The sequence below is a fragment of the Pholcus phalangioides genome, unplaced genomic scaffold (genome assembly GCF_987345545.1).
Source record: "Pholcus phalangioides strain wild (caught in Gottingen) unplaced genomic scaffold, Ppha-v1.0 ptg000010l_1, whole genome shotgun sequence".
Classification (NCBI taxonomy): Eukaryota; Metazoa; Arthropoda; class Arachnida; order Araneae; family Pholcidae; genus Pholcus; species Pholcus phalangioides.
This window is the reverse complement of record NW_028301603.1, coordinates 17813963-17838055: the sequence shown is the minus strand read 5'-3', so window position 1 is coordinate 17838055 and position 24093 is coordinate 17813963. Positions and strand designations below refer to the sequence as shown.

General features: G+C 35.7%; 1 protein-coding gene across 1 annotated transcript in view; it reads right to left on the bottom strand.

Annotated features, from left to right (window-relative positions):
* The window catches only part of Abcd3 (ATP binding cassette subfamily D member Pmp70), a 43205-nt gene that overhangs the window by 18311 nt on the left and 801 nt on the right, over positions 1–24093 (bottom strand). The window contains exons 2-13 of the mRNA XM_089237765.1: positions 20840–20879; positions 20295–20341; positions 17895–17946; positions 17245–17333; positions 17041–17110; positions 16759–16785; positions 16138–16208; positions 13667–13790; positions 12553–12609; positions 10209–10261; positions 7718–7807; positions 4591–4660 (exon numbers count right to left, since the gene is read on the bottom strand). Coding sequence (XP_089093891.1) covers positions 4591–4660; positions 7718–7807; positions 10209–10261; positions 12553–12609; positions 13667–13790; positions 16138–16208; positions 16759–16785; positions 17041–17110; positions 17245–17333; positions 17895–17946; positions 20295–20341; positions 20840–20879 — 790 coding nt within the window. The remainder of the gene's footprint in view (positions 1–4590; positions 4661–7717; positions 7808–10208; positions 10262–12552; positions 12610–13666; positions 13791–16137; positions 16209–16758; positions 16786–17040; positions 17111–17244; positions 17334–17894; positions 17947–20294; positions 20342–20839; positions 20880–24093) is intronic.

The following is a 24093-nucleotide window of genomic DNA, read 5'->3' as shown; positions in this document are numbered from 1 at the left end:
GCTCTAGTTTTAACGACAATAAATGAAATGAGTACATTTAGTTGCAATTATGCATCTCATTCTTGAATGACCGCCAGAGGTATACTCAATAGTGCTAATCAGGGAATGGTGGTGTTGCAGAGTTGGACTTGCCTTAAGCTGATTTATACACCAATACTTGTTTTGTTTATTTCTGTATTTCTGCAAGGGATTGTTGAAGAAATGTGGTTACCCTGTACTCTTATAAAAAGGGTGCTCAATCTTTAGAAGAGTATGGGCCACTTCATTGGTTTGAAATCATATCACGGGCCACTTGAGCAATCTGGAACAGAGTCACAGGTCACTGAATTGATCTGGAAATGTGCTGCAGGCCGCTTGTGTGATCTTGAACTTAAGTGATGTAGGTATGAGCCATGGATGACTTAAGTACTCTGAAACTATGCCGTGATCTGAAAATATGCCGCGAGTCACTTAAGTGATTTGTAAATGTGTCCTGAGCTGCTTGAGTGTCCTATATTTATGCTGCGGGCAGCTTGCTTGATCCAGAAATGTGTCAAAGTTACTCAAATGAGCTGTAAATATGGTGCAGGCCATTTCAGTAATGTGAAATTGCACACTCCGGTCACCTGAGTGGTCTGTAAATATGCTGCTATGCTGCGGATCCCTGAAGTAATCTGGAAATGTGTCAAAAATGGTTCAGTGCCAAATTATATTTGAGGTCGTGGGCCACATCGGATGACTCCAAAGGCCACATTTGGCCCAAGGGGTATGGAGCTGAGCATGTGTGTCTTAGAGCTATCCTTTGTCTGTGAGCTCTGGCTTTTGGTATCATTGCATATTTTGATGAGGAATGTCAGACAACTCCTATGTTATTTTCTTACTGTCTGCAGGGGTGGGAAGTGACTTAGTCCATTTCGGAGCAGCTTTGGAGCAGCAAAATTCAGGATTTGGAGCAGTTTTGGAGCAGCAAATTCAGGATTTGGTGCAGCAAAATATGGGATTCGGAGCAGATATTTATAAATTGGAACAGTGAAATTAACAAGAATATTTTCGTTAACCCTCAACCCTTTTCAAAATAAAACTGCACTGTCTTTTGTTATCAAACATCTTTTCGTCAGCTTGATTTTTGGTGTTTTAGGCTTTTGACACCTTGTTTGAAAGAGCGGCTATCATAAAATTTTTTGCACCCGTCTATTTAAGATGATTTTTGCTTACTGTGGGCACTATTTGCTGCCTTGAACAGCAGCACTTCAAATGAGCTAAAAAAATTTTATAAGTTTTTAATTTTTTTATACTTGGAAAGAAATTGTTGCAAAATGGGAGAGAATTTCGGAACAATCAACTCGATGTTTGGCGATTCAGCACTCATCTGGCGAGATTGGCGATCTGACACTCGCTATTTGGCGAGATTGACGATTTAACGCTCGTAATTTGGCGATATTGACGATTTAACGCTCGTTATTTGGCGATATTGATGATTTAACGCTCGTTATTCGGCAAAATTAGCGATTTAACGCTCGTTATTCGGCAAAGTTTCTAAACTATCATTCGTAATTCGGCGGGCATGCGCTTTGTACTCCCGGAATGAAAATTTTTTTCACGAAACATCGGGATTTAACACAATGACAATCGACTACAGTAATTTCTGCTGCTTCCAGTGACTTTTTTTTTAAACGGAAACACTCGAATTTGCACTTTAAAGCTGAAAGGCATTGCAAGCCATCTTCAGTTCCACGATCACGGACAATATCGGGGTTTCGCGATGGAAAGCCCGATCAGGGGCCGATAGTTTAAGTATAGTGGAATAAAACACGCTCTTCTCTCGTAAAGAAACGTTTCGTGGCTAGCAGGAACAAAATTTTTTTGGCGTCCTTTCCGAAATTCCGGGCATACTGAAGCAAAATTCGCTATTTGGCGCAGAAAAATGCGAAAATACGCTATTGGAGCAGGATGGCGCAAGATATTAGTTTTGGCGCAGTGCGGCGCAATTGGCGCAGAGTTCCCACCCCTGTGTCTGCGATTATTGGCGAAATACTTCAAAATCATAAATTTTCTATCCCAACCCCATTCCTAAGCTATGGGGCACAGAAATGGGATACAATTGAAGTTATTGGATTCATCTCAACAAAATTCTATCCCACGATATCCTTTTTATCTATTTCAGTTTGGGTTCATTGGTAAAACAAATCACTATTATACATTTTATTTGGAAAAATTCACTTTAATTGTTTGCTATTGCATTTATGCATTTTGTTTTTATGGCTAGAAGATTTTGCAAGGAATTCATTGAACATCTCTTTCAGTCACAGCTACAACACTTCAAAGTTGACAGAGTGCACCAACTGTGTTGGTTTCTCCATGTGTGTAGCATTTGAGAGGGACAGGCTCTCCAGTTGCTATGAAATATTTCTCACAGTTTCTAAGATTCTGGCTTTCAAAATCTTCCCGCTTTTCGTTCCCTAAAAGTTTTCGAACTGACACCTATGTGGTTCCTAAGACGCCTTTGCATTTAAGGTTAATACGATTTCATCATTTAGGGATAAAACGATTATCAAATAAACGGACACTACTCAGACATAGGTAGCTCCTATACAGATGAAAGTATTTTGATGAAACTTGGCGTATAGGATATATGGACCACAGGGATAATAAAATATTCAATATAAAAAAATAGTTCAATTTTTTCAAATGGTCCAAATAACATATATACCAAGTTTCAATGAACTACACTGGTGTAAGAAATTACGAGAATTTGCAGACTTGGTCGATTATCTCTAGAACTACTTAACCAATTTTAATGAAATTTGATATGTACATACATTGACACAATACAAAACAAATAACCATTCAATAATTGTAATACACACGCATGATCGTGCGTAACACTCGTTGGAGTCGGAAGGTACGAAACAGCGGTTGCAGAATAAACAAAAAAATGGGTTAATAGCAATAGGGGGGTATGGTCCCCTCTTACAGATATACAGGTCTCGCAGCGTGATTTTATACTTGAAATAAGGCAGTTTATCATTTCCTGTGGCAATTGGTCCCACTCGTTCAGCAACATTGTTTTCATTCCCTGGATGGTTCCCGGAGAGGGGGGGGGGGGTTGCGAGTTGCAATTGCCCTCCCCAGAGCATCCCAGACATGCTCTATAGGGTTAAGGTCTGGAGATCTGACTGGCCAATCCATATGGCGAATATCCTCACTCTCTAGAAAATCATCGAGCAGAATAGCTCTATGTGGCCTCGCGTTATCGTCCATTAAAATGAACTCAAGGCCAACTGCACCCCTGAAAAAGGCGAACATAGGGCCCCAAGACCTCATCCCTATACCTCACACCAGTCACAGTGCCTCTTTCAAAGACATGGAGAGGTGTGCGGCCATCCAACATGATGCCTGCCCAGACCATTAAACCTCCTCCACCATAATGGTCGATTTCGCAGACATTGGAGGATAGGTAGCGGGTCCCTGGTTCTCTCCATATGAACGTACGGCGAGAATCTGTGCTTAGGCTGAACCGGGACTCATCAGTGAAGAGAACGGTCGCCCATTGATCCATACTCCAATCTCTATGCTCTCTGCACCATGATAAACGGATTCCCCTGTCCGTAGAAGTGAGCGGGACGCAAACAGGTCTTTCTGAAAACAACTCTCTCTTATGAAGTCTTTTGGAAACAGTCACCCTCGATACACGGGTTCCTGTGGCTGCATACAAGTCACGAGAGAGCTGAGAAGCTGTAGCACTCCTGTTACGCCTCGCTATAATCGACAAATGGCGATCTTCTGTGGCCGTCATGGCTCTTGGATGACCTTGCCCAGGCTTTCTCTCGATGGATCCGGTATCCTGGAACTGTTTCCATAAGTTACACATGACGCTGGGCGTTAAATTGAACTCTCTACAAATCTGGACTTGAGATTGGCCCGCTTCTAGCTTCCCCACAATTCGCCACCTCATTCCATCATCTAAACGTTGGTGGTTACTCATTTTTACTGTTACAATTTGAAATTAACCGATTGCTGCAAAATAACACCAAGAAATTCGCCGAGGTGTGCTAGCGAACGAAATGCGTCTTAACTTACGTGCGCTTATAAAGCCTGTTTCTTTACTTGCTCCGCCTACACACACATGTACGCTTACGTATTTCACATACAAGATTTGAACTTTTGTCTAGAAGCAGTGGTTTTACATTCAGTTCAGTTATTTTCATGAAATTCGATAAAATATGTAAATTCTCTTAATTTATTTCACCAGTGTATGTCTACCACAACAGGCTCTGCATGGGTCGGAGCAGTGCCAGTTAACTAACTGTTGTGGTGGACATAGTTCATTGAAACTTGGTATATATGTTATTTGGGCCATGGGAAAAAGATAACTGTGATAAAAAAAGCTTCACTTTTTCACCTGGTGGTCAAAAATTGAATTATTTTTTACATTGAATTTTTATTTTCCCCTATGATCCATATGTCCTATATACCAAGTTTCATCAAAATACCATGGTCAGAATGGGCGCTAGATACGTCTGAGTAATGGCAATTTATATTTACAACCACCCTATATTAACAATATTATATATGCATATAATATTATTATATATTTATTATCAGACAAACCAGTCTCTGAAAAGCATGCATCATAGTCGTCTCTTCCCGTTTATGGCCTTTGTAGAAAGCTATTTCTTCACTAAAAAAAAAGATGAGAAAGATAAATAAATAGAAAGATAGAATATAAAGAAAAAAAATAGAAAGAAATTTAGTAGAAAATATAGAATATTTATTTTAAAAATACTGGATAATTCTTATTTCATTATTAAAATAGAAATTAAATAAAATGAAAAATTATACGACTGGATTTACATCTAATTTTTTGTTTAGAGATGATGTTCTTGCATTTAGTGAATACAGTCAAACCTCGTTAGTGCGTCACCCGGTTAATAAGTCACTCTGCTTACCGGGTCATTTTTTGGAAGTCCCAATTGTCTTCAGGCAGGAATCGGCACATTTATGGCTTACTCCGTTTAACGAGTCACTCCTCTTACTAAGTCATATTTTTGCTCTCCCAAGAGTGACTCATTAACGAGGTTTGACTATATATTCATCATAGATTTTTGAACAATAGCAGCAGAACTTATGTTTTTTTAAAAAACATGATTTGTGAGTCACCACTGGGATTGAAAAATTGACATTAGGTGCATGAAATTTCCAAAACGTTATCACTAAATTGGATTTTGAGAACAACAGAGAGAAATTCGGAAATTGTGTTTACATGCACCAACATGGTAAGGGGCAACCAAATCTGGTAAAACTCTGGGCAGTTTTTCTCTGGAAAAATAAATGCTTGGCTCCTAAGAAATTTGGCTAGAACCTAAATTTTTTTTTTTCCTTTCGATTTGTAAAGCCTTGTAATAAAGTAACTAGAAAATGGTAATACAAAAATCCCCAGTTGACAGAGATGTTATACAATACGTCCCATGAATTTGTAAATAGTTGAAAATAAATAGTTTAAAAATTTATAAAAATTGAAGGCATTGAAGAAAATTGTTATATTTGAATGCAGTTTGCGAAAAGTCATTCCCACTAAAGGGGATTTTTTTTTTGGTACAAAAAAAAAAAAAAAATATCCAAAAATTATTTCAAATTTTTGTTGATAGAGGGTTCTGCACAGAAACAAATCACTGGATATATGCGAATTAGAGTCTCAAGTTCTACAAGTTTGTAAAGCTTTAGCTGGCGATTCATGTCTGAGGTAAAACAATTTCATCAACATAGTGTTGTAGATAAATGAAATAATTGTGTCGTTAATGATGGAAGTATTGGATCACCTATTGCAGTAACGCCAGACATTCAAAATGGCAGCTTCCGAATATTTTTCAAATGCCAATTGACTTCTTTTAAATGTTATTTGATGATGTTAAATGACAGCTATTAAAGCAATGGTGCCTAATTGTTTTGTGCATGTGTAGTTTGCTATTTTTAATATATACCATATTTATTTATATTCTACACATATTTATTTATATGTACACAAAGGGGGGGTTGGGGTTCTAATCCCCCCCATTCAGGCACCAAGATTAGTGTTATTTTGCAGGAAAAAACGTAAACTCCCCCACAGAAGGAAACACCAGAAACATCCCCCCCTTTGAGAAAATTCTGCATACGCCTATGTTTTACTGGCTGTTACCCGTGGCTTCGCTCGTGTGGATTTGGTAATCTGAAAATTACTTTGTGATGATTCCCCCATATAATATTTGAATTTTGGGCACATATGCTACATATATAAAGATTTAATGTTAGATATGAGGCCATCTCAGATTTCGCCTATTGCAGTAATGCCAGACATTCAAAATGGCAGCTTCCGAATATTTTTCAAATGCCAATTGACTTCTTTTAAATGTTATTTGATGATGTTAAATGACAGCTATTAAAGCAATGGCGCCTAATTGTTTTTTGCATGTGTAGTTTGCTATTTTTAATATATACCATATTTATTTATATTCTACTGCATTGGCGTAGACAAAGGGGAGTTGGGGATCCCCCCATTCAGGCATCAAGATTAGTGTTATTTTGCAGGAAAAAACGTAAACTCCCCCTCAGGAGGAAAACAAAACCTGAAACACCCCCCCCCCTTGAGAAAATTCTGCATATGCCTATGTTTTACTGGCTGTTACCCGTGGCTTCGCTCGTGTGGATTTGGTAATCTGAAAATTACTTTGCGATGATTCTCCCATATAATATTTGAATGCCTCATGATCAACTTAAGTGTTGAGTTTTCAGAAATTCCATCTCTTAGTGGGTATCTACATTATAAAATATAATACTGACCAAATTTTATATTTATAGCTTCAGCGTAACAGTTCTTTATCCATCAATGCTAAAATTACAATGAAAACATTATGTAAGCGCCTGTAACAGGAAAATTTGGAAATGAGCTGTTAATAGTTCACCCCCTGTTATATAGGAGACTGATCTGCATGTTTCCAGGGATTTGCTTTCATGCAGCGTCTTCTATCAGAAAAATTTGAACTAAATTTTAATGAAAAACCCAAAAAATATCCCCCTCTGCACGAATATCTTTTTCACAAACCACATTAAAACATTAAAATGACCATATTTCTTCGAGAGAAATACAAGAAATTGGGATTACAAATACAGGACATTGCCAATTATTGCCAAAACTGAACAAAGTTGCCAAATATTGCTGAAATTACGGGGGAAAACAATATGGTGGGAAATGAAGCATTACTGCAAATTGCAGTGGATTAAAATGAATTCCACGAGGTAAAATGCTCACCAAGACAAATATGGGAAATTAATATTCTTATTTATAGTTGTAATTATCATAATATAATTTATGAGTTGAAAAATAATTTCAATCTTTGACTTCAATAAAGAATAAAAATTCAAGTAGGCTTCACGTAAAAAACTGGGACACTTTTGCCAAAAAATCGGGATGGCCAGAAAAATAGAAAATACTGGGACAGTCCTGGGAAATACAGGACGTATGGTCACCCGAGTTATGGGAGTCTATAGAGATAGACTTGGTACTCTTTGAGGAAATGCATCTACCTCAGTTAGTCAGTCAGTCTTTTAGCGATGCACAATTCACAGAGGGAGAATAGGCAGAGTTTAATAACATACTCGTAAAAGCCTTATAAAAGACAATCAATGGACATTAAGTAATTCTATGTAATTAGTCTGTAAAAAACTAATAATTGTCCAGCAATGTTTCCAAAATGCATACCTGTTAGTAATGAGCCTGGAGTTAACATATCGTAGTTCACCTTCAAGTTTCTGTTCCAACATTGTGAGCGATCCAATAGGCCTCCTTAACCTACGGGAATAGGTGGAATAATTTGTAAAATCATAAGAAATTATCTTGCATAACAACTTGGTTACCATTTTTTCCATTAGTAAATTATAACACACACACTATGTGCTTATACTATTATTAAACACATATATGTTTTACTTAAGAAAACAGGCTCATGTTTAATATTGCATTATAACAATACCTCATTATAACAGACAAATAGAACCAAAGGCATGGACGGAGATATGGGGGGGGGGACACACTGACCCCCCCTCCCCAAGGTCAAAGGTGGACCCGATTGATCTAATGTATATGCGCATATATGAACTGACATCATCAGCATCGCGCCCCCCCCCCCCCCATTTTCAAGTCTATCTCCGCCTATGACCAAAGGTTGTCCATTTCAATGAAAAAGTCAGTTCTATAAACAAGTAATTCTCATATGGGTGTAATGCAACTATGTTTACATCAATGAAAGCACAGTAGTTAGCAGTAAAAAAATGTTCATTATATATCAAATAAAAAAACAGCCTTCAACATAGGTTGAATTGAAAATCATGTGTATATATACACCAGGGTTTAAGCTAGATAAAAAATTCCTTTCGCAAAAAAGCGAGAGCGTATGGGGAGAAAAGCTTTAGCAAAATGCTACAATGCTAATGTAATGATTGATGGTTGGATGTCTACTCGTTCCATACCTCCTGTACGCATTTTTGCAAAAGTGGTTACCACTTCTTTCACATTCTAAGATTTTCTTTCGCATTTTGCGAAAAATGTGACAGTAGCTTAAACCCCCTGGTATACACCGCATTAATCTTAATTCTTCTGGCTAGCGAGTGGTATAAATCATGCAGCGCATCTATGTTTACACAAAACAATGCTGATCATTGCTTGGAAACTTTAAACTTGCCAGATAAAAATAAACACCCTTTATTATTATTAATTTTTTTTTTAACAGTCCGTTATAAACAGGACCCATTTTAATGAGGTTCTACTGTACATTTTAACGTGGAGGTGTGTCTGGTTTTTCTGTACATGGATGCAGAGGTGCATTTATGGTTTTGCCACCCTTCTCCCATTCTAGTCTAATTTTTTTCACTACTCTTTCCTCAAACTCGCCGCCCTTTATAACCTGCTTGGCCACCCCCTCTCCCCCTCTTGCAAGTAAACTGTGTCTCTAAAGTCACTCTTTTAGTCATTCACTGGATTCTACACAATCTAAGGTCACTCACTGACCTGGTCCCTCGCGCTGTAGGTCACTCGTCTGGTCATTCACATGCTTTCTCATTCTCTAAAGGGCACTCGTATAGTCATCTACATGCTTGCTCACTCTACGTCACTCTTTTTCTCACTCCATGCTTGCACATTGTTTTAATCACTCACATGCTTGCACACTGCTTTGGCTACTCACATACTTGCACATGCCCTAGGTCACTCACTGTGATTCTTCACTCTGTGAGCCACTCATTTGACCATTTACATGCTTGATGATGCTCTTAGTCACTCTTTTGTTCACTCACGTGTTTGCAAACTTACTAGGTCACTCTTTTGGTCACTCACTGACTTATTTCCTTGCTGTCTGGGCAGAGACTCATTTATTGAGGGTCATACAAATTTTGTTGCCCACTTCCCCCCATCGATGATGATGTAAGACTTGAATTTGAATGACCATGGCATTATGGAAAAGGTAATATAACATATATAACATAATACCACAACATTATGAAAAAGGAAACAACTACCATGTAGCAACAACCACAAAGAAAGTCCATAATTTGTTTTATACAATTGTTAGCGAATGTTTTGTAAAAGCAGTGAAACACTTTTACGGGGGGGGGGGGGGGGAGGTGATACTCACGGAACTGTAGAAAGAAATCGTTATAAGAGGTATTATATCAAAAGTATCACATTATGCATACATAAAAATCAGAGGTTTTAGTACATCATTAATGTATGTACAGTCAAACCTCGTTATTGAGTCACTCTTGGGAGAGCAAAAATATGACTTAGTAAGCGGAGTGACTCATTAAACGGAGTAAGCCATAGCTTGCCAATTCCTGCCTGAGGACAATTGGGACTTCCAAAAAGTGACCAGATAAGCGGAGTGACGTGTTAACCGGGTGACACACTAACGAGGTTTGACTGTATATAGGTGGTATATATGAAAATCTATGTATATGATTGGCGTATGCAAAGGGGGTTTTGGGGTTCTAAATCTCCCTCTGAAGCTGAAATTATAGTGTTATTTTGTAAGTAAAAACGTAAAAACCCCTCCTTGAGAAGAAAAAAAAAATTGAAAACCTACCTCCCCTTGAGAAAATTCTGCATATGCCTATGATGTATATAGTATTTAAAATAAAAATCTGAGCATCCTATATAATTTCATGAATCTTGGTTCAATTAATAAGAAAACATTTCGAACCTCGTGAGAACAGAACCAGCTAATAGGAGATACAACAGCATCAAACTTGGCCCCTACGTGAAACAAGAAAAGAAAATGTAGGAAATAGTTTGATTTTTAAAGAAGTCTTAACTTTTATTTGAATCGAAAATCAAAATGTAAACACTCAATTTATCAAATTGAGAAAAATATGTGAAAAAATGAATCACGGTAACTATAGTTTGTAAGTGGGAAAAAATTAATTTTTCAACTGAAAGAGCTCAAAATCCATTAGCCAATTAAATAATCTCATTACAAAATGAAAAAACAAGAGATCTTTTTATATAATTTTTCTTACAACAAAAAACTGTGACACACAAAGAAGTAAATTTAAAACTTTATCGCACAAAATCAACACAATGCAGCAGCAGTAGCAAAAAATGTGAAATCAATATGTAAGAACTCGTTTTTTTAAAAAAAAAGAAGCAAGAAATGCAGCTGGAGCAGGCACGGATTTATGGAGGGCAAATACCCTACAAAATACAAATATGATATTGCATTCAATAAATTCGTTGAAAATTACAGTAGACTCTCTGTAACTCGACTATCCGGATAACTCGACATCTATTATTCCCTTGGTTGGCCCAATACTAATTTCAATGAAGGGGAAACTCTCTAACTCGACACATGTTTGGTTTAACTCCGCTTAAGTCGACTATGATTTTTATCCCTTTACTATGACTGGTTTTTATAATTTCTCATGTGTTACCATTCTAAGAATTTTTTGATGTAGTCCGTGGGTACTTCGATAATCCTTTTTTCTTTGTTCTATATGATGGGTCTCTTTTATGCGCTATGGGTGGGGAGGGGGGTGCACGTAAAGAATGAATGTTTGAAGCCTCTTGGCTGGCCTATCATTTTAGTGGCATTTCCAGGACAGGTCTTTCATGGCCAAAAGAAGTGGGGTGTGATCCCTATTGTGAGTTTTGATATTGTGGCTAAATGCGAACTTCATACCTTAACTTTAAAATCAAAAATTTTAAAAAACTAGAACCGGGAAAAACTCAGAGTGAACTTGCCGAAGAATACGGAGTTGCACGGAACCCATTTCAACATTTGCTAAAAATAAGGAAATTTTTTTTCAGCATTATGAACCAAGCAAGAAATCAGAATTCAGCGATGTAGAGGAAGCAACTCTTTTGTGGTTCAAATCCCTCAATCTCACTCAATCCTATTATCAGGATCAGTAGTTCAAGAGAAAGCAAAAGATTTCGCAAAAGTCTCAATCAAGGAAATTAGGAGATATCCTAAGTATGAAAACTTTTTACAGAAAATTACAGACAAAAAATTTGTGAATTTGTGGATGTTAGAATGGACGCAAAAATTTATATTTTAGATGCAGTTAAATGATTGATTTTGCATGTGGAACTCAGGCACAAGTGCCACAATTCAGAACTGCTTCCGTCAAGTTGTTTTTTGTTCTGAGTCTTTGGAAAACAATTATTTCTCCGAAAATTCCTCCCAGATTAAATGTGGAGGAAGCATAAATAGCACTATGGGTGATTGTATCGACGATGAATTTGTGAGTATTGACTCTGATCTTGTAACTTCGGGACTTTTAGCAGACGATTATATTCTAGAATCAATCCCCCAAAGCATGTGCTTCATGTTTCGACGAAATAGAATCAGGAAGTTCAGATGAAGAAGTATATGCACCATCTCTCCATGATGCACTAAAAACTCTAGATGTGATACGTCACTTCCTACGCAGTCAGGAAAAAGCCGAACAATCGCAGTATAAACTGAATAGTGTAACCAAATTTTTGTTTTCTCTTCGGAAAGGAAAAGAAGCAAATATACTTGATTATTTTTCATGAGGTAAATATTTTTATACGTTTTGATTCTATTTTGAAATAACTGCAAATTAAAATTAATGAGAAATAGCATTTTATTTAATACAATTGTTAGAATGTATATAATAATTACGTACACAAAAACGATCGGACAAAAATTTAGAGTAAAACCCTGCTAACTCGACATCTGCTCAAGTCGACATGTTTCTTGATACTTTCGGGGTGTCAAGTTACAGAGAGTCTACTGTACTTGTATCAACATTTTTGATCAAATAACAAATTCAGGAAAACTTCCAACTAAAAAACGGGGAGTGGGGGAGCATTTTTTTTCAAAAAAGTTGGGATGGAGAAAAAAAAAACTGAGAAAACTGAGACTATCCCAGAAAATACAGGACATATGGTCACCCTATCCACAGCAATGTGAAAAAATCACTTCTCCCAACAGCGAGCTCCAGATCATCCCCTGAGCTGGAGTAGACAAAATTAAAAATGAGTTAATAAATAAGCTATGTAATTACAGTTGTTCGTCATACCTCAACTCCTATAGATGAGGCCAGTCCTTTGACGTATATTATTATGTCCAACAGAGGCTGTTATGTGGGAAAAAAATGATAAATATCATATACATATTCAAATAAATTTCAAATTTTAATTTTAAAGATTTCTAATAAATATACTTTTTCCTGTTGTTAACCATGAAAAATGAATTCTAATAAATATTGAATATTTCAAATTTCCTCGTTATGTTCTTTGTTTGACAATGCAAGGAAAATGTGAGAATTTTTAAAAGAGGAAAATACAATACAAATACAAGGCCACAACAAGCAAAATGCCCAACGAGAGCATGAGAAAAAGATGACCATAACATTTTATTTACATCATATTAGAATCTATTGACTTGAACCGTATGAAATTATTGCGAAGAAAAAACAAGAAATGACCTCAAGATATTCATGCCTGCATACAGTCGATTGCCGCAAGAATTTGCGGAAGAATGCACTAGAGGCAATTGTGGAGCATTCAGCACGGACAAAGAAACGTCACTGAAACTATCTTATATAATCAGAAGAACGTTATCAGCTAATAGAAAGTATTACCATTACTGATAATGATGCAACGATAAGTGTTGTATTATATAATGGAAGTAGCAAACCACAGATCTGTCTAGTCTGTATAAATCTATATATATACAATTGATGTTCTGTCTGTGTGTGTGTGGTTGTGATTGAGTGTGTGTATACATTCTCTATGGAAATCCACAATTTTAGACCAATCTCCACAAAATTCTGTATACATAACAAACTGGACCGGACTTGAACAATGTCTTAATAGGAGCTTTAAAAGTTCTTCAGAGCTGAGCAAATGCCCAAAATGGGGAAAAAAACTGTTGAATGACAATGGTTCTTGGTCCTCAACACAACTTCCGGAATTTTTAGGTTCCAAAACAATGCGTTTCAGATGTGGTTATTCCTTTTTAAACAGTTTGTCACTTCTTTAATGCTGCCAAGTATATGGTGAAAACTCTGACGGTGCCGCGTATTATAGCTAATTATGGTATAAAAATGCAAAGTAATTTGATATTAAAGCAAAACTTAACTGCAGATCTGTTTTGTAAAAATAATCAAAAGCAAATTAAGACATACATACCTTGCTGACATTGGAATATAGATCTGTAACACTTCCACAGAACTTATCAACGTCCTGAGTCATCAGCTGATCAGGATTTGCAATGCGATTGTCAATATTACTCATCTTATAATAAATTATACCACTGAAAATACAGAGATAGTTCTTGTAAGAGTTAATGATTTCACAAACTGAACTAATAAATAATGTTATAGAAATTTGTATGTCTTATGATTAGAGTAAAATTGGCAAATACTTTTTACATTTGCGAATACAAACCATCATTTATTATGTATTATATGTACAGTCATACCTCCACATATGCCAGTAATTCGTTCCAAGACTAACACAGTAGGTTGAAAAAGACAAGGTAATTCATCTCATATATTGATAATACTATTCCCTCCCTCTTTAAAAGGAGAGAAAAGGAAAGGGAGGTAGATGAGAAGAATTCTTTATCCCTTCTAATAAATTAACCTTTTGGACCGTGGCATCGGAGCCGGATGTGCAGTGGGTACGAGCACCCACGTATTCTGTGCCACTGGTCTGACTACCCCACATTAATTCATTCAGAAATTAAAATTTGCCATATAAAGCTCGATCCAAGCACCCACAGATGCATAACATTTCCAATGCCTCTGCTTTTAGATTTGATTCTCACTAGTTAAACGTTTTCATCCTATGAATGCAATGTCAAAAGCTTTCCAGATTTGTTCAAAGTGCATCTAATTTTTAAAAAAATTCTTATGATAAGACAACATAAATGAGGGTTATGTAAGTTGAGCAGACGTAAGTCGGGGTATTACTGTATCGTGATTACATGGCCACAATATTTGAAGAACACTTTTAGAGTTTTAGGCAATTTTGTTATTTTCAGACAAAACACACTGGTGCAAACAAACATTTTTCATTCAAATATTATGCTTATAGAAATGTTTGCCAGGATATGTCTCATCATCATCTGATTAGAGATACCTTGTGACAAAAGATGAAGACCACAGCTCCCTACGCTTCAATGAATAGTCACAGACTCCCTATGCTGCTGGTTTTCAAAGTGTGTGTCAGGGATCCTAGGGCATTGCAATGAGCTGGAGATATTGATGTTTGCCTATTTTGTGCCTTTGAAGCCATTCTTTATCCAATTATTCTATGGGGAGCCACAGATAAATTTTGATTAGTCCAAGGGGGAGCTGCGATTGATAGTTTGCGAGCCCCTGCCAATAAAATGAGTAATAGCCACAGAGTCCTTGACAGAACAATATCAAATAAAAATAAATGAAAATATTAAATTGCTTTCTCATTCGTGATCATTGAAATTCCCCACAGATTTCTCCAAGGACTCTTGATTAAGAACCCCCTGAATTAGAGAGCTTAAACGTAATAATTTTCCCCAAAATTCATACATATATATACATACAGTAAAACTTCGATTAACAGTCACTTGTTTAACCTTCAGTTTCTGTTATCCGCCATCCTCTAAAAAAATATATAAAAAAAAATATAAAAAAACAGTCCCAGGTTTCAAGGTCTAAAAAGATATGATCACTGCAATGGTTTGTGCAAATGTCACTGGCAATCACAGATTACCCTGTAAATGGTAAGTCCAAAAAACCATGTGCTTTCGAAAATTTAAATATGAACGCATTGCCTGTGAACTATTATGCACAAAAAAGTGCTTGGATGGTCCAAACAGTTTTTTCATTTCGTGCCTCAAGTTAGAGCTCATATGGCTGAAAAGAAGTTGCCGCAGGAAGCACTGCTATTAATATGGCAATGCCCCCGAAACAACCCTCTTGTGAACTCAAAGGTGATGATAGCAAAATCACATGCCTCTTTCTCCCTGCGAATGCAACTCCACTTATCAGGCCTATGGACCAGGGCATAATGAAAATTATGAAGCAACGTTACAGAAAAGCTTTTATCGAAGGCTCGATTTCATCTGATGATGATGATATGACTGAAAAGATACAACATAAAGGACGCTATTTTCAATATCGCCACTGCCTGGGCTGACCTTATATTGAAGTTTATATTGATCGTTTTGTGTAAAATGAAATACAATATGTATGTGTTATTCACTTTTAGAGGATTTTATTTTCATTTCGTCCCAAGCCCGCAGTGAAAGCATGTTACTGCATAGGCATACGCAGTTCTTTCTCAGGGGTGGGGCTCAATTTTTTTTCCTTCTGAAGGGGGGAAGGGGGTTTATATTTGTTTTTTTCTGCAAAATAAAACTATAATCTTGGCTGGGGGTAAGAATCTCAAACACCCCCCCCCCTTGTGTACGGCAATGCATTACTGTACATATGTATTAAGATATTTCTGTTATCCATCTATTCGGTTATCCATCACGGCCCTGGTTTCGGGCGGTGATGGTTAATTGAAGTTTTACTGTACATATATTTTTAAATATTTATTTTCATGCATTAATCATTATAAAATTTTCATGTTTAAAAATTGAATAATACATGTGAAAAAAAAACAACACATACTTCATGTATTTATCATAAAGATACTTCGTCAGTCTTGAGCGAAAATGAAGGCGAAGTTCATTGAGCCCAAACTAAAAAAAAGTATAGCAAATATGTTTTTAAATAAAAAAGTTTCATAACTTTATACATTTACATATTAAATGATAGATGCAATTGATTGATAGACCAAAGTCTGTTTATTTTTTTTTTCGATTTTAACATTGTTTATTCTTTTTAATCAATCAGCAGAAGGGAAAAAAGAAATTAACGAAGGGATAAAAGAAAATTTTGCAGAAAATGCTGTAGTTGTTCAGAAAATTGGGGTATGATTAAAAAAAAAAAAACTTCTACAAAAACTGTCTGACTGAATCAGGCGAAGAAAAATATATGGTTATATCTTCAACAATGTATCCTATATTTTCAAATTCTGGAAAAAATGTGTGATACATAGCCTAATAATAATTAGAGAAAAAAAAAAGAAGATAAAAAAATGTATGATAGAAATATTTTTTGGAAAGTCACAATTATGACAATTAATTTTAGAAAAACGTCAAGGTCTGTAAAAAAGTCCCTTAATTTTATAAAAAAAATATTAAAAATTTTTGATTAAAAAAAAAATTACATAAAAAATTTGATAATTACCTTCATGAAGTTATTTACAAAGGAAAGCTAGAAAAGAAGAAAGAAAAATTAATGCATTTCATAAATAAGGTAAGAAAGAGACAAATTCTCTAAATATTGAAAATATTTTATTGCTTATTATTATAATAATGATGAATTAATAGAGGGACAATAAATAAATTAAAAAATTAATAAGTTAAAATTAAAAATTTTGGTTTGAACATTTTGATGCATATTCCTCACGAAATACTTAGCATCAACCAAGTCTTATGACAATACTATGTCAATAAATGAAATATTTACCACTGGCATTGCTAAGATAAATTCTTCCAGACTTTTTCTGAATAACGATATATCTCTTGTTATAACAGCCCTAGAGAACAGGAAAACCCAAAATTATGCAATTGATTGTAATGGGAAGATTATTATATCTAAATCGAATGAACTAATAATCTGAAGAATAACTTTCTGAAACATTATATATAAAAAGTTGCGTAAAAAATGTACCTTTCAATTACGGTTCCATTTTGAATCATCCACAAATCACAATATGTCCGCCCAATAAGAGTAGCAGATATTAACACAATATACAAGAACTGGAATCATAAGAAAAATTTATTGTGTGTATATATATATATATATTTTAATTCATGTATAATACTGATAAAAATATAATACTGTATACAGGGTGGGCGAAAAGTCTGCAGAAACTTTAAAAATACATAAAAACCGGAAAAAAAACTGAAATAAAAAACAGTTTGCAGGGTTAGCATCGCTAGGTCATGGGAATTTTTTTAAGACAGGGAAAGAAAATAACTCAAAAGCGGATCTGGTAGGGGCGACTTCAGTGGAAATATGCAAATGACATGGTTATAAGAACTTTTGCTCCTGATCCACAACTAGTTCACCGTTGTAAACTGTGCATTTGAACAAGGATGCGAAGGATAAAGCTTTGTTGTTATTTTATCCCTGTTATTCCCTGTGGTGGTGACCATGTGGAACACATACTGCTGTAATAAATGATTTGGAGGCATTCTGTTCATTATTTGCATATCTTTTCTTTGACTTGTGTACGTCAGCGTCACCTATCGGCTGTTTTCTAAGTTATTTTTCCTGTCTTAAAAAAAGTTCAAACTACAATGTTTGAAATGACTTGCCTCGGGTGTGAGAAATCCTGGCATTAATATTTTCAAAACACCTTGAAGTTGCCTGAAAATGGAGAAAGAACATTGAAAATCATGCGCTGAACATAACAACAATTCACAAAAAATATCAAAATTATGAAATCCCAGTGTATGAAATTAGTGCCTTCTTCAATGAGAGGTGAAAATTGTTTTCTCAGAAATTATTTTATTGACGATTATTTAATTTCCAAATTATTAACCACTTTAAGGAAAAATAGTTTTCCTGGACAATATGCCAAGGTGAACTCGGAAAGATATGTTCGCTGTCTCTACTGAGAACCAAACCCTCCCTGGTCATCTTGCAACCCACAAGTGTACTATTTTATACATCACAACAGAAACACACGATTCCGCTATGTTTATTTCACGAGCAGTATTGTGACATAGCCTACCTTAACACTTTAACTTCAGCAAATGGCCTCCCAAGATGGCAACAGTGTACAAAAAGATTTCCTTGATGTATGCATTATGGGTAGAAGATGTAAAGTTTTTTGTATTTACGAAATTTATGTGAAATTTGCCAATTTCGATGAAAAAAATGTGAAATTTTTGTTTTTACTCTTTTTCTTTCGTGAAATATTAACAGTTTACACTTTTGAAGTGAAAATAGATAGTACTTATGTTGAGTACTTGAATTCTAGAGCTTTCAACTAAGTACAGTACTTTAATACTTGCCTTCGTAATTAAACTATAACTAAAATTATGCATTTGTTTTGCTCATTTTTACCAAATGCATGCAAAATTTTTGATTTGGAAAATATTTTTGCGGATGAATACATTTCCGTGGTACGACTGTACATGTATTAATTTGTATTACATTTTTTAATGCTCCTGCATGTATCTCTCGTTATATTCGTGTTGATGCTTACTTGACTCACATCATCATTTGATCATTTTATCACACCACTGTCATTTTCTGCACACGAGGGCTAATTAGGCCGGGAGCTACAATTTATTGCAGATTCCGAATGGCAGCCTGTTTTTTATACTCATCGAGAGGTTGATGCGCTAACCACTTGATGTTGGACTCCCTGCAGTAAACATCTTTTTCTGTGGTCATGTCGCCGTTTTTGTTGTACCCCTGTGTCATAGGAAAGTTTTCTGACAAGGACGAACTGGGCATCGAACTCGCGACACCTCTTAATATCATTTGGTACTTTAGGCGAGTATCTTATCGACCTGGGCTACCGTGCCCTACTTGACTTCTGAAGTAAAGATGGCAGTACTGAAAAATTCTACACAACACTAGAAACACACTCAGACTGTTAGGTATACATACTTACACTTCCGGCACAACTCCCTAGGCGGTAAATTGCAGATGGCGATAGAACTGAGTTGTGCACGGTAAGAAAGAAAGTGTTGATACTTTGTGAATTTTTCATATATGGAAATAAATAAAATAAGTAGAAAAAGAAAATTGAATACAATATTTTTAATTTTAAAAATATTTTTGCAGATGGATGCAAAATTTTTTAGTTGCATTTTTTCTGCAAGTGTTGAAAATTTAAGCACAGTTATCATTTGAAAGCATGAACTACTAATCATTACAATTATGAAATAACTATTTAATGTAAATTGGAGATTAACCTGATGTACATATGAATACGACTCGTTGACCATACTACTGCAACTACAGGAGGGAAAACACGCATGAGCATGTGATATACTTTCTCTCATTGCTACAGCAGCGCCACCACAACTGAGCTACACAGGAGGACATGAGGTGAAGAAAACCTTACAGTAAATATCTCAACAGCAAGTGAATGCAAATTTTTTTATTTGATTTTTTTTTTCCCCGTTACAAATGAATAGAAAATTCTTAACATGAAAATATTTATTTTTTTATTTGTGCAAAAAAATGCAAAATTTTTGGTTTGAGAAATGTTTTTGCAGAAAAATGTAAAATTTTTAGTTTTTTTTTGGGTGAATAAATGCAAAATTCTCAAAATATTTATTTTTTATTTTAATTTTTGCAAATAAAAAATTTCCAGTTCTGAAATTTTTTGTTGTTGCAAAATTTTTTTATTTGTGAGATTTACATGTCTAATTATGGGTCGAGAAAAAATCTCTTTATATTACCCAGTTATTCATTTCCATGTTGCAAGTCAGAAAGGTAGGCCTTTAGCCCAACTAGTGTTCTGCAGTTATGGTTTATCAGCTTACTGATATCCTCAACAAAAATGTTATCTTCAAGAAACCTCACCAGCAGGTGCTTCTGTTTTCCATGTTTGTGGATTAAAACTGGTGGACAGTGCGATGAATAAAGCGATTTCAATCTATTTTTTGAACCGGAATGCAGGGTTTCAGCCCCAGGTCTATTACATAATGAGCTAAAATTTGGCAAATGCACTAAGATAATCACAAATTCTTTACCTTAGAAACCTCAAATCGACCTGAACTCTGTCCTTTTTCTCTTCTTTCTAAAAAATGAGAAATAACACAATAATATTATTTTTCTGGTTTTTCTCTCCTGTGACGAAGAATCATGTGTACTATTATAGATATAGGGTTGCTATACTCAAAAAATTAAAATATGGGATGCATATATGGAGCTGTTAACTCAAAATATAGATGGCAGCACAAAATAAACAGCATAATCATTAAACTATATAGGGACCTTGTTTCCAATAAACATAATTATACAATACATGCTAGTGATGGAGAATTCTGATTAAGCCACATGTCAATGTATATATCTTCAATTTGCTACGGAATCAGATACACAGTATCTATCACCATGTCGTTATCTTCTTGAATTAATAAAAAACATTTTTATGTATTCTGTTATATTGCGGTACAGTATCCCCAACCAAATTTAGTCTTCTATGACTGAGGAAAAAAATATGCTTTTCTCCGTCAACAATGTTTTTAAACATTGTGATCACACAGACCAAAAAGAAAAATCCATATAAAATTACCTGAGCATATGCGCATGCGACTTCATCAACTTCTTCAGCCCTGCGATGTTGATTAAAACGGAAAAAAACAAATGAGTTAGAAGAATTCATACAGGACAACAAATCAAATGAAATTATATAAATACCATAGTAGAACCTATTGATAACAGACACACACACACGAAACATCACTCCGATTCGCCATTAGACTAATTTGCTCCTCCCTCATCTGTAACGGGGGCAGGGATAGGTAGGTGGGATGTACACAGTACACTGGAAAGATTGGGGATGTGGCCATGATTCATACATATACATATTTATAGTCTCTCCCTCCCCCCCCCCCATTGTAGTACCCACCTTGCTTATTGCCACAAATTTTCAGCAAACAAATCTTCCATACAGAGATTATAATGCAAAAAAACCCATTTTAGCACCAACTCGTTATAATACCAACTGTTATTTGGAAGCTGTGAATGTGTCATTTCCCAAGGATTTCCATAAAATTTCCCCTCCTATCATTTTGCTATCCCTCCCCCCAAAACAAAATTAGGATCTTATTTTCCCTTCCACTGTCATTATCGGTCAGTATAATTCCATAGTTTAGAGCAAATGACTTGAATAATGGAGAATGCTGAGGTCATGGGGGTCTTTAAATGGCATATTGAATACCCGAACATATATAGGGACAGAAACAACCAATGTATATATTCAAAGAAACTGATTTATTGACAAGGGAAAGTGTACAATGAGCATATTGCACCAGTTTGGTTGAGGTTGACAAGAAAAGTTTTTCCCAACAGTGCATGGTTTCTACTCGCTAGTCATTGCATTTCGATTGCTATCACCTCCTTCGATTCGCTTCACTCAAATTGTGTCAAAAGGCATTGTTCTTTCAGTATTTGAAAAACTGGAAATTTGTGATTATAAAACCGATTCGAACTAAAAGCAATGACATCATTATTTCCCTTTGCTTATTTTCATTTATTTTCGTTTTTGTGCTCATAAAATACTTAGTTAGATTCATGCAAAATTACAATAATTTGAAAGATAAATGCAGGGCCACTGGGGGGGGGGGGGGGAGAGTGCCAACTGTGTCCCAGGAAAAAAAATTTAGGGGGCGGCAGTTTTAAGTGTTGGAACAAAGAACAGCGTTATGGAATTATCAAATTTTAAAGTTGTAGGGGTGGCAAAATGTTTGCCCTGTGTGGCTGAATCATGTTCACCTCATGGGGGGGGGGGGAAGGGCACTTGGGGGTCTGATCCCCCAAAATGTGAGAAAATGACCGGAAAAAGGGAAAAATATAGTCAAACCTATAGTTCTATCACTTTGGTCCCCCCCACCCCCGAACGAAATTTCTGGCTGTGGGCCTGCCTTCACCTGTAGGAAAACATAAATGACTTTGCTTAAGAACGATGTAATGAATGATTGTTATAACGTGGGGGCCATTATAATGTATTATTTTATATCTCTATTTATTTCTTTGTAAATGTATTTTCCACCAGATTGCTTCCACAATACAGCAGTATAAAGTTGATTGCTGTAATGATTCCAAGTCTCAGTTGTGTATAATACACATTGGCGCAAATGATTTTATTCATAAAACCATTTTTGCCAGTTTTTGCCCTGGTTTTTACTAGTTTTTGTGACTGTTCCATTTGCTGGCAAAATGCCCAGTCCTGGTAATCACACATAAAAATTTTAGACGCCAATTTGGATTTTCTAGTTGCCATGGCAACCTGATGCCTGGGATTTGCCTGCCCTCCCACCCATATCTCCATCCGTGACAATGTAGGACCAGGGGCCATCGGGAGACATTGAATTCCCTCTCCCCCATTAATATTTGACATGGCTGATTTGGCAGCAGTGGAAGTTCTGACACCCACTTGATGATTTTTTTTTGCCCTTTATAAGAGGAAAAATTGGAAAACAGGCATTGTCTCCTGTTTCTTATGAATCTTTAGCCCCCATTCACATGGGATGTAGAAAAAACGGGTTTCAAACCGGCTTCAAGGATTTTCACACCAATGACTGCTCTCCATTTCTTTCCTTGCGAAGGAAAAAAGTCATCAAGCGGGTGTTAGAACTTCCAATGCTACAACAATATTTGCACATGTTAACAGGGCTTTTGAGGGTTGTAACCTCCTTTCCAATGACCCTTTGTGCACGCCGACCTCTGATGACTTCAGTAAAGTGTGGAAGGGAGGGAGGTGAAATGCTGGTACATGAAAACAGGTTTTAACGAAAATCTTTGAACTCTGTTTTAAACAAACTTTTCCCATTTTCTATGTAAACAGGCCTAAAGTTAGTTTCAGTCCATTTTGAAAGATGTGGGTGGAGTTAAGGAAGAGGGGACCTGACAACAAAGTCTCTTGAACAATGTTTTTATGCAACAATGACTATTCAAACAATGGTTCAATGGTTTATGCAACAATGAGCATTTGAACAATGATTATTTGAATAATAGATTATGCAACAATGAGCATTTGAACAATGATCATTTGAATAATAGATTATGCAACAATGAGCATTTGAACAATAATCATTTGAATAATAGATTATGCAACAATGAGCATTTGAACAATGATCATTTGAATAATAGATTATGCAACAATGAGCATTTGAACAATGATCATTTGAATAATAGGTTATGCAACAATGAGCATTTCAACAATCATCATTTGAATAATAGATTATGCAACAATGATCATTTGAATAATAGATTATGCAACAATGATCATTTGAATAATAGATTATGCAACAATGATCATTTGAATAATAGATTATGCAACAATGATCATTTTAACAATAGATTATGCAACAATGACTATTAACAATAGTTTATGTAACAATGAACATTTAAACAATGCTCTTTTCAGAAATGGCTAATGTGAGAACCCCGGGAGAACCTGGCGACAGAGGTCAATTAAACAATGGTTTATGCAACAATGATCATTTAAACGATGCTCTTTTCGGAAATGGTTAATGTGAGAACCACGGGGAGAACCTAGCGACAAAGGTCACTTAAACAATGGTTTATGCAACAATGATCATTTGAACAATGGTTTATGCAATAATGATAATTTGAGCAATGGTTTATACAACAATGATCATTTGAACAATAGACTACCCAACAATGATCATTTGAACAATAGACTACCCAACAATGATCATTTGAACAATAGACTACCCAACAATGATCATTTGAACAATAGACTACCCAACAATGATCATTTGAACAATAGACTACCCAACAATGATCATTTGAACAATAGAC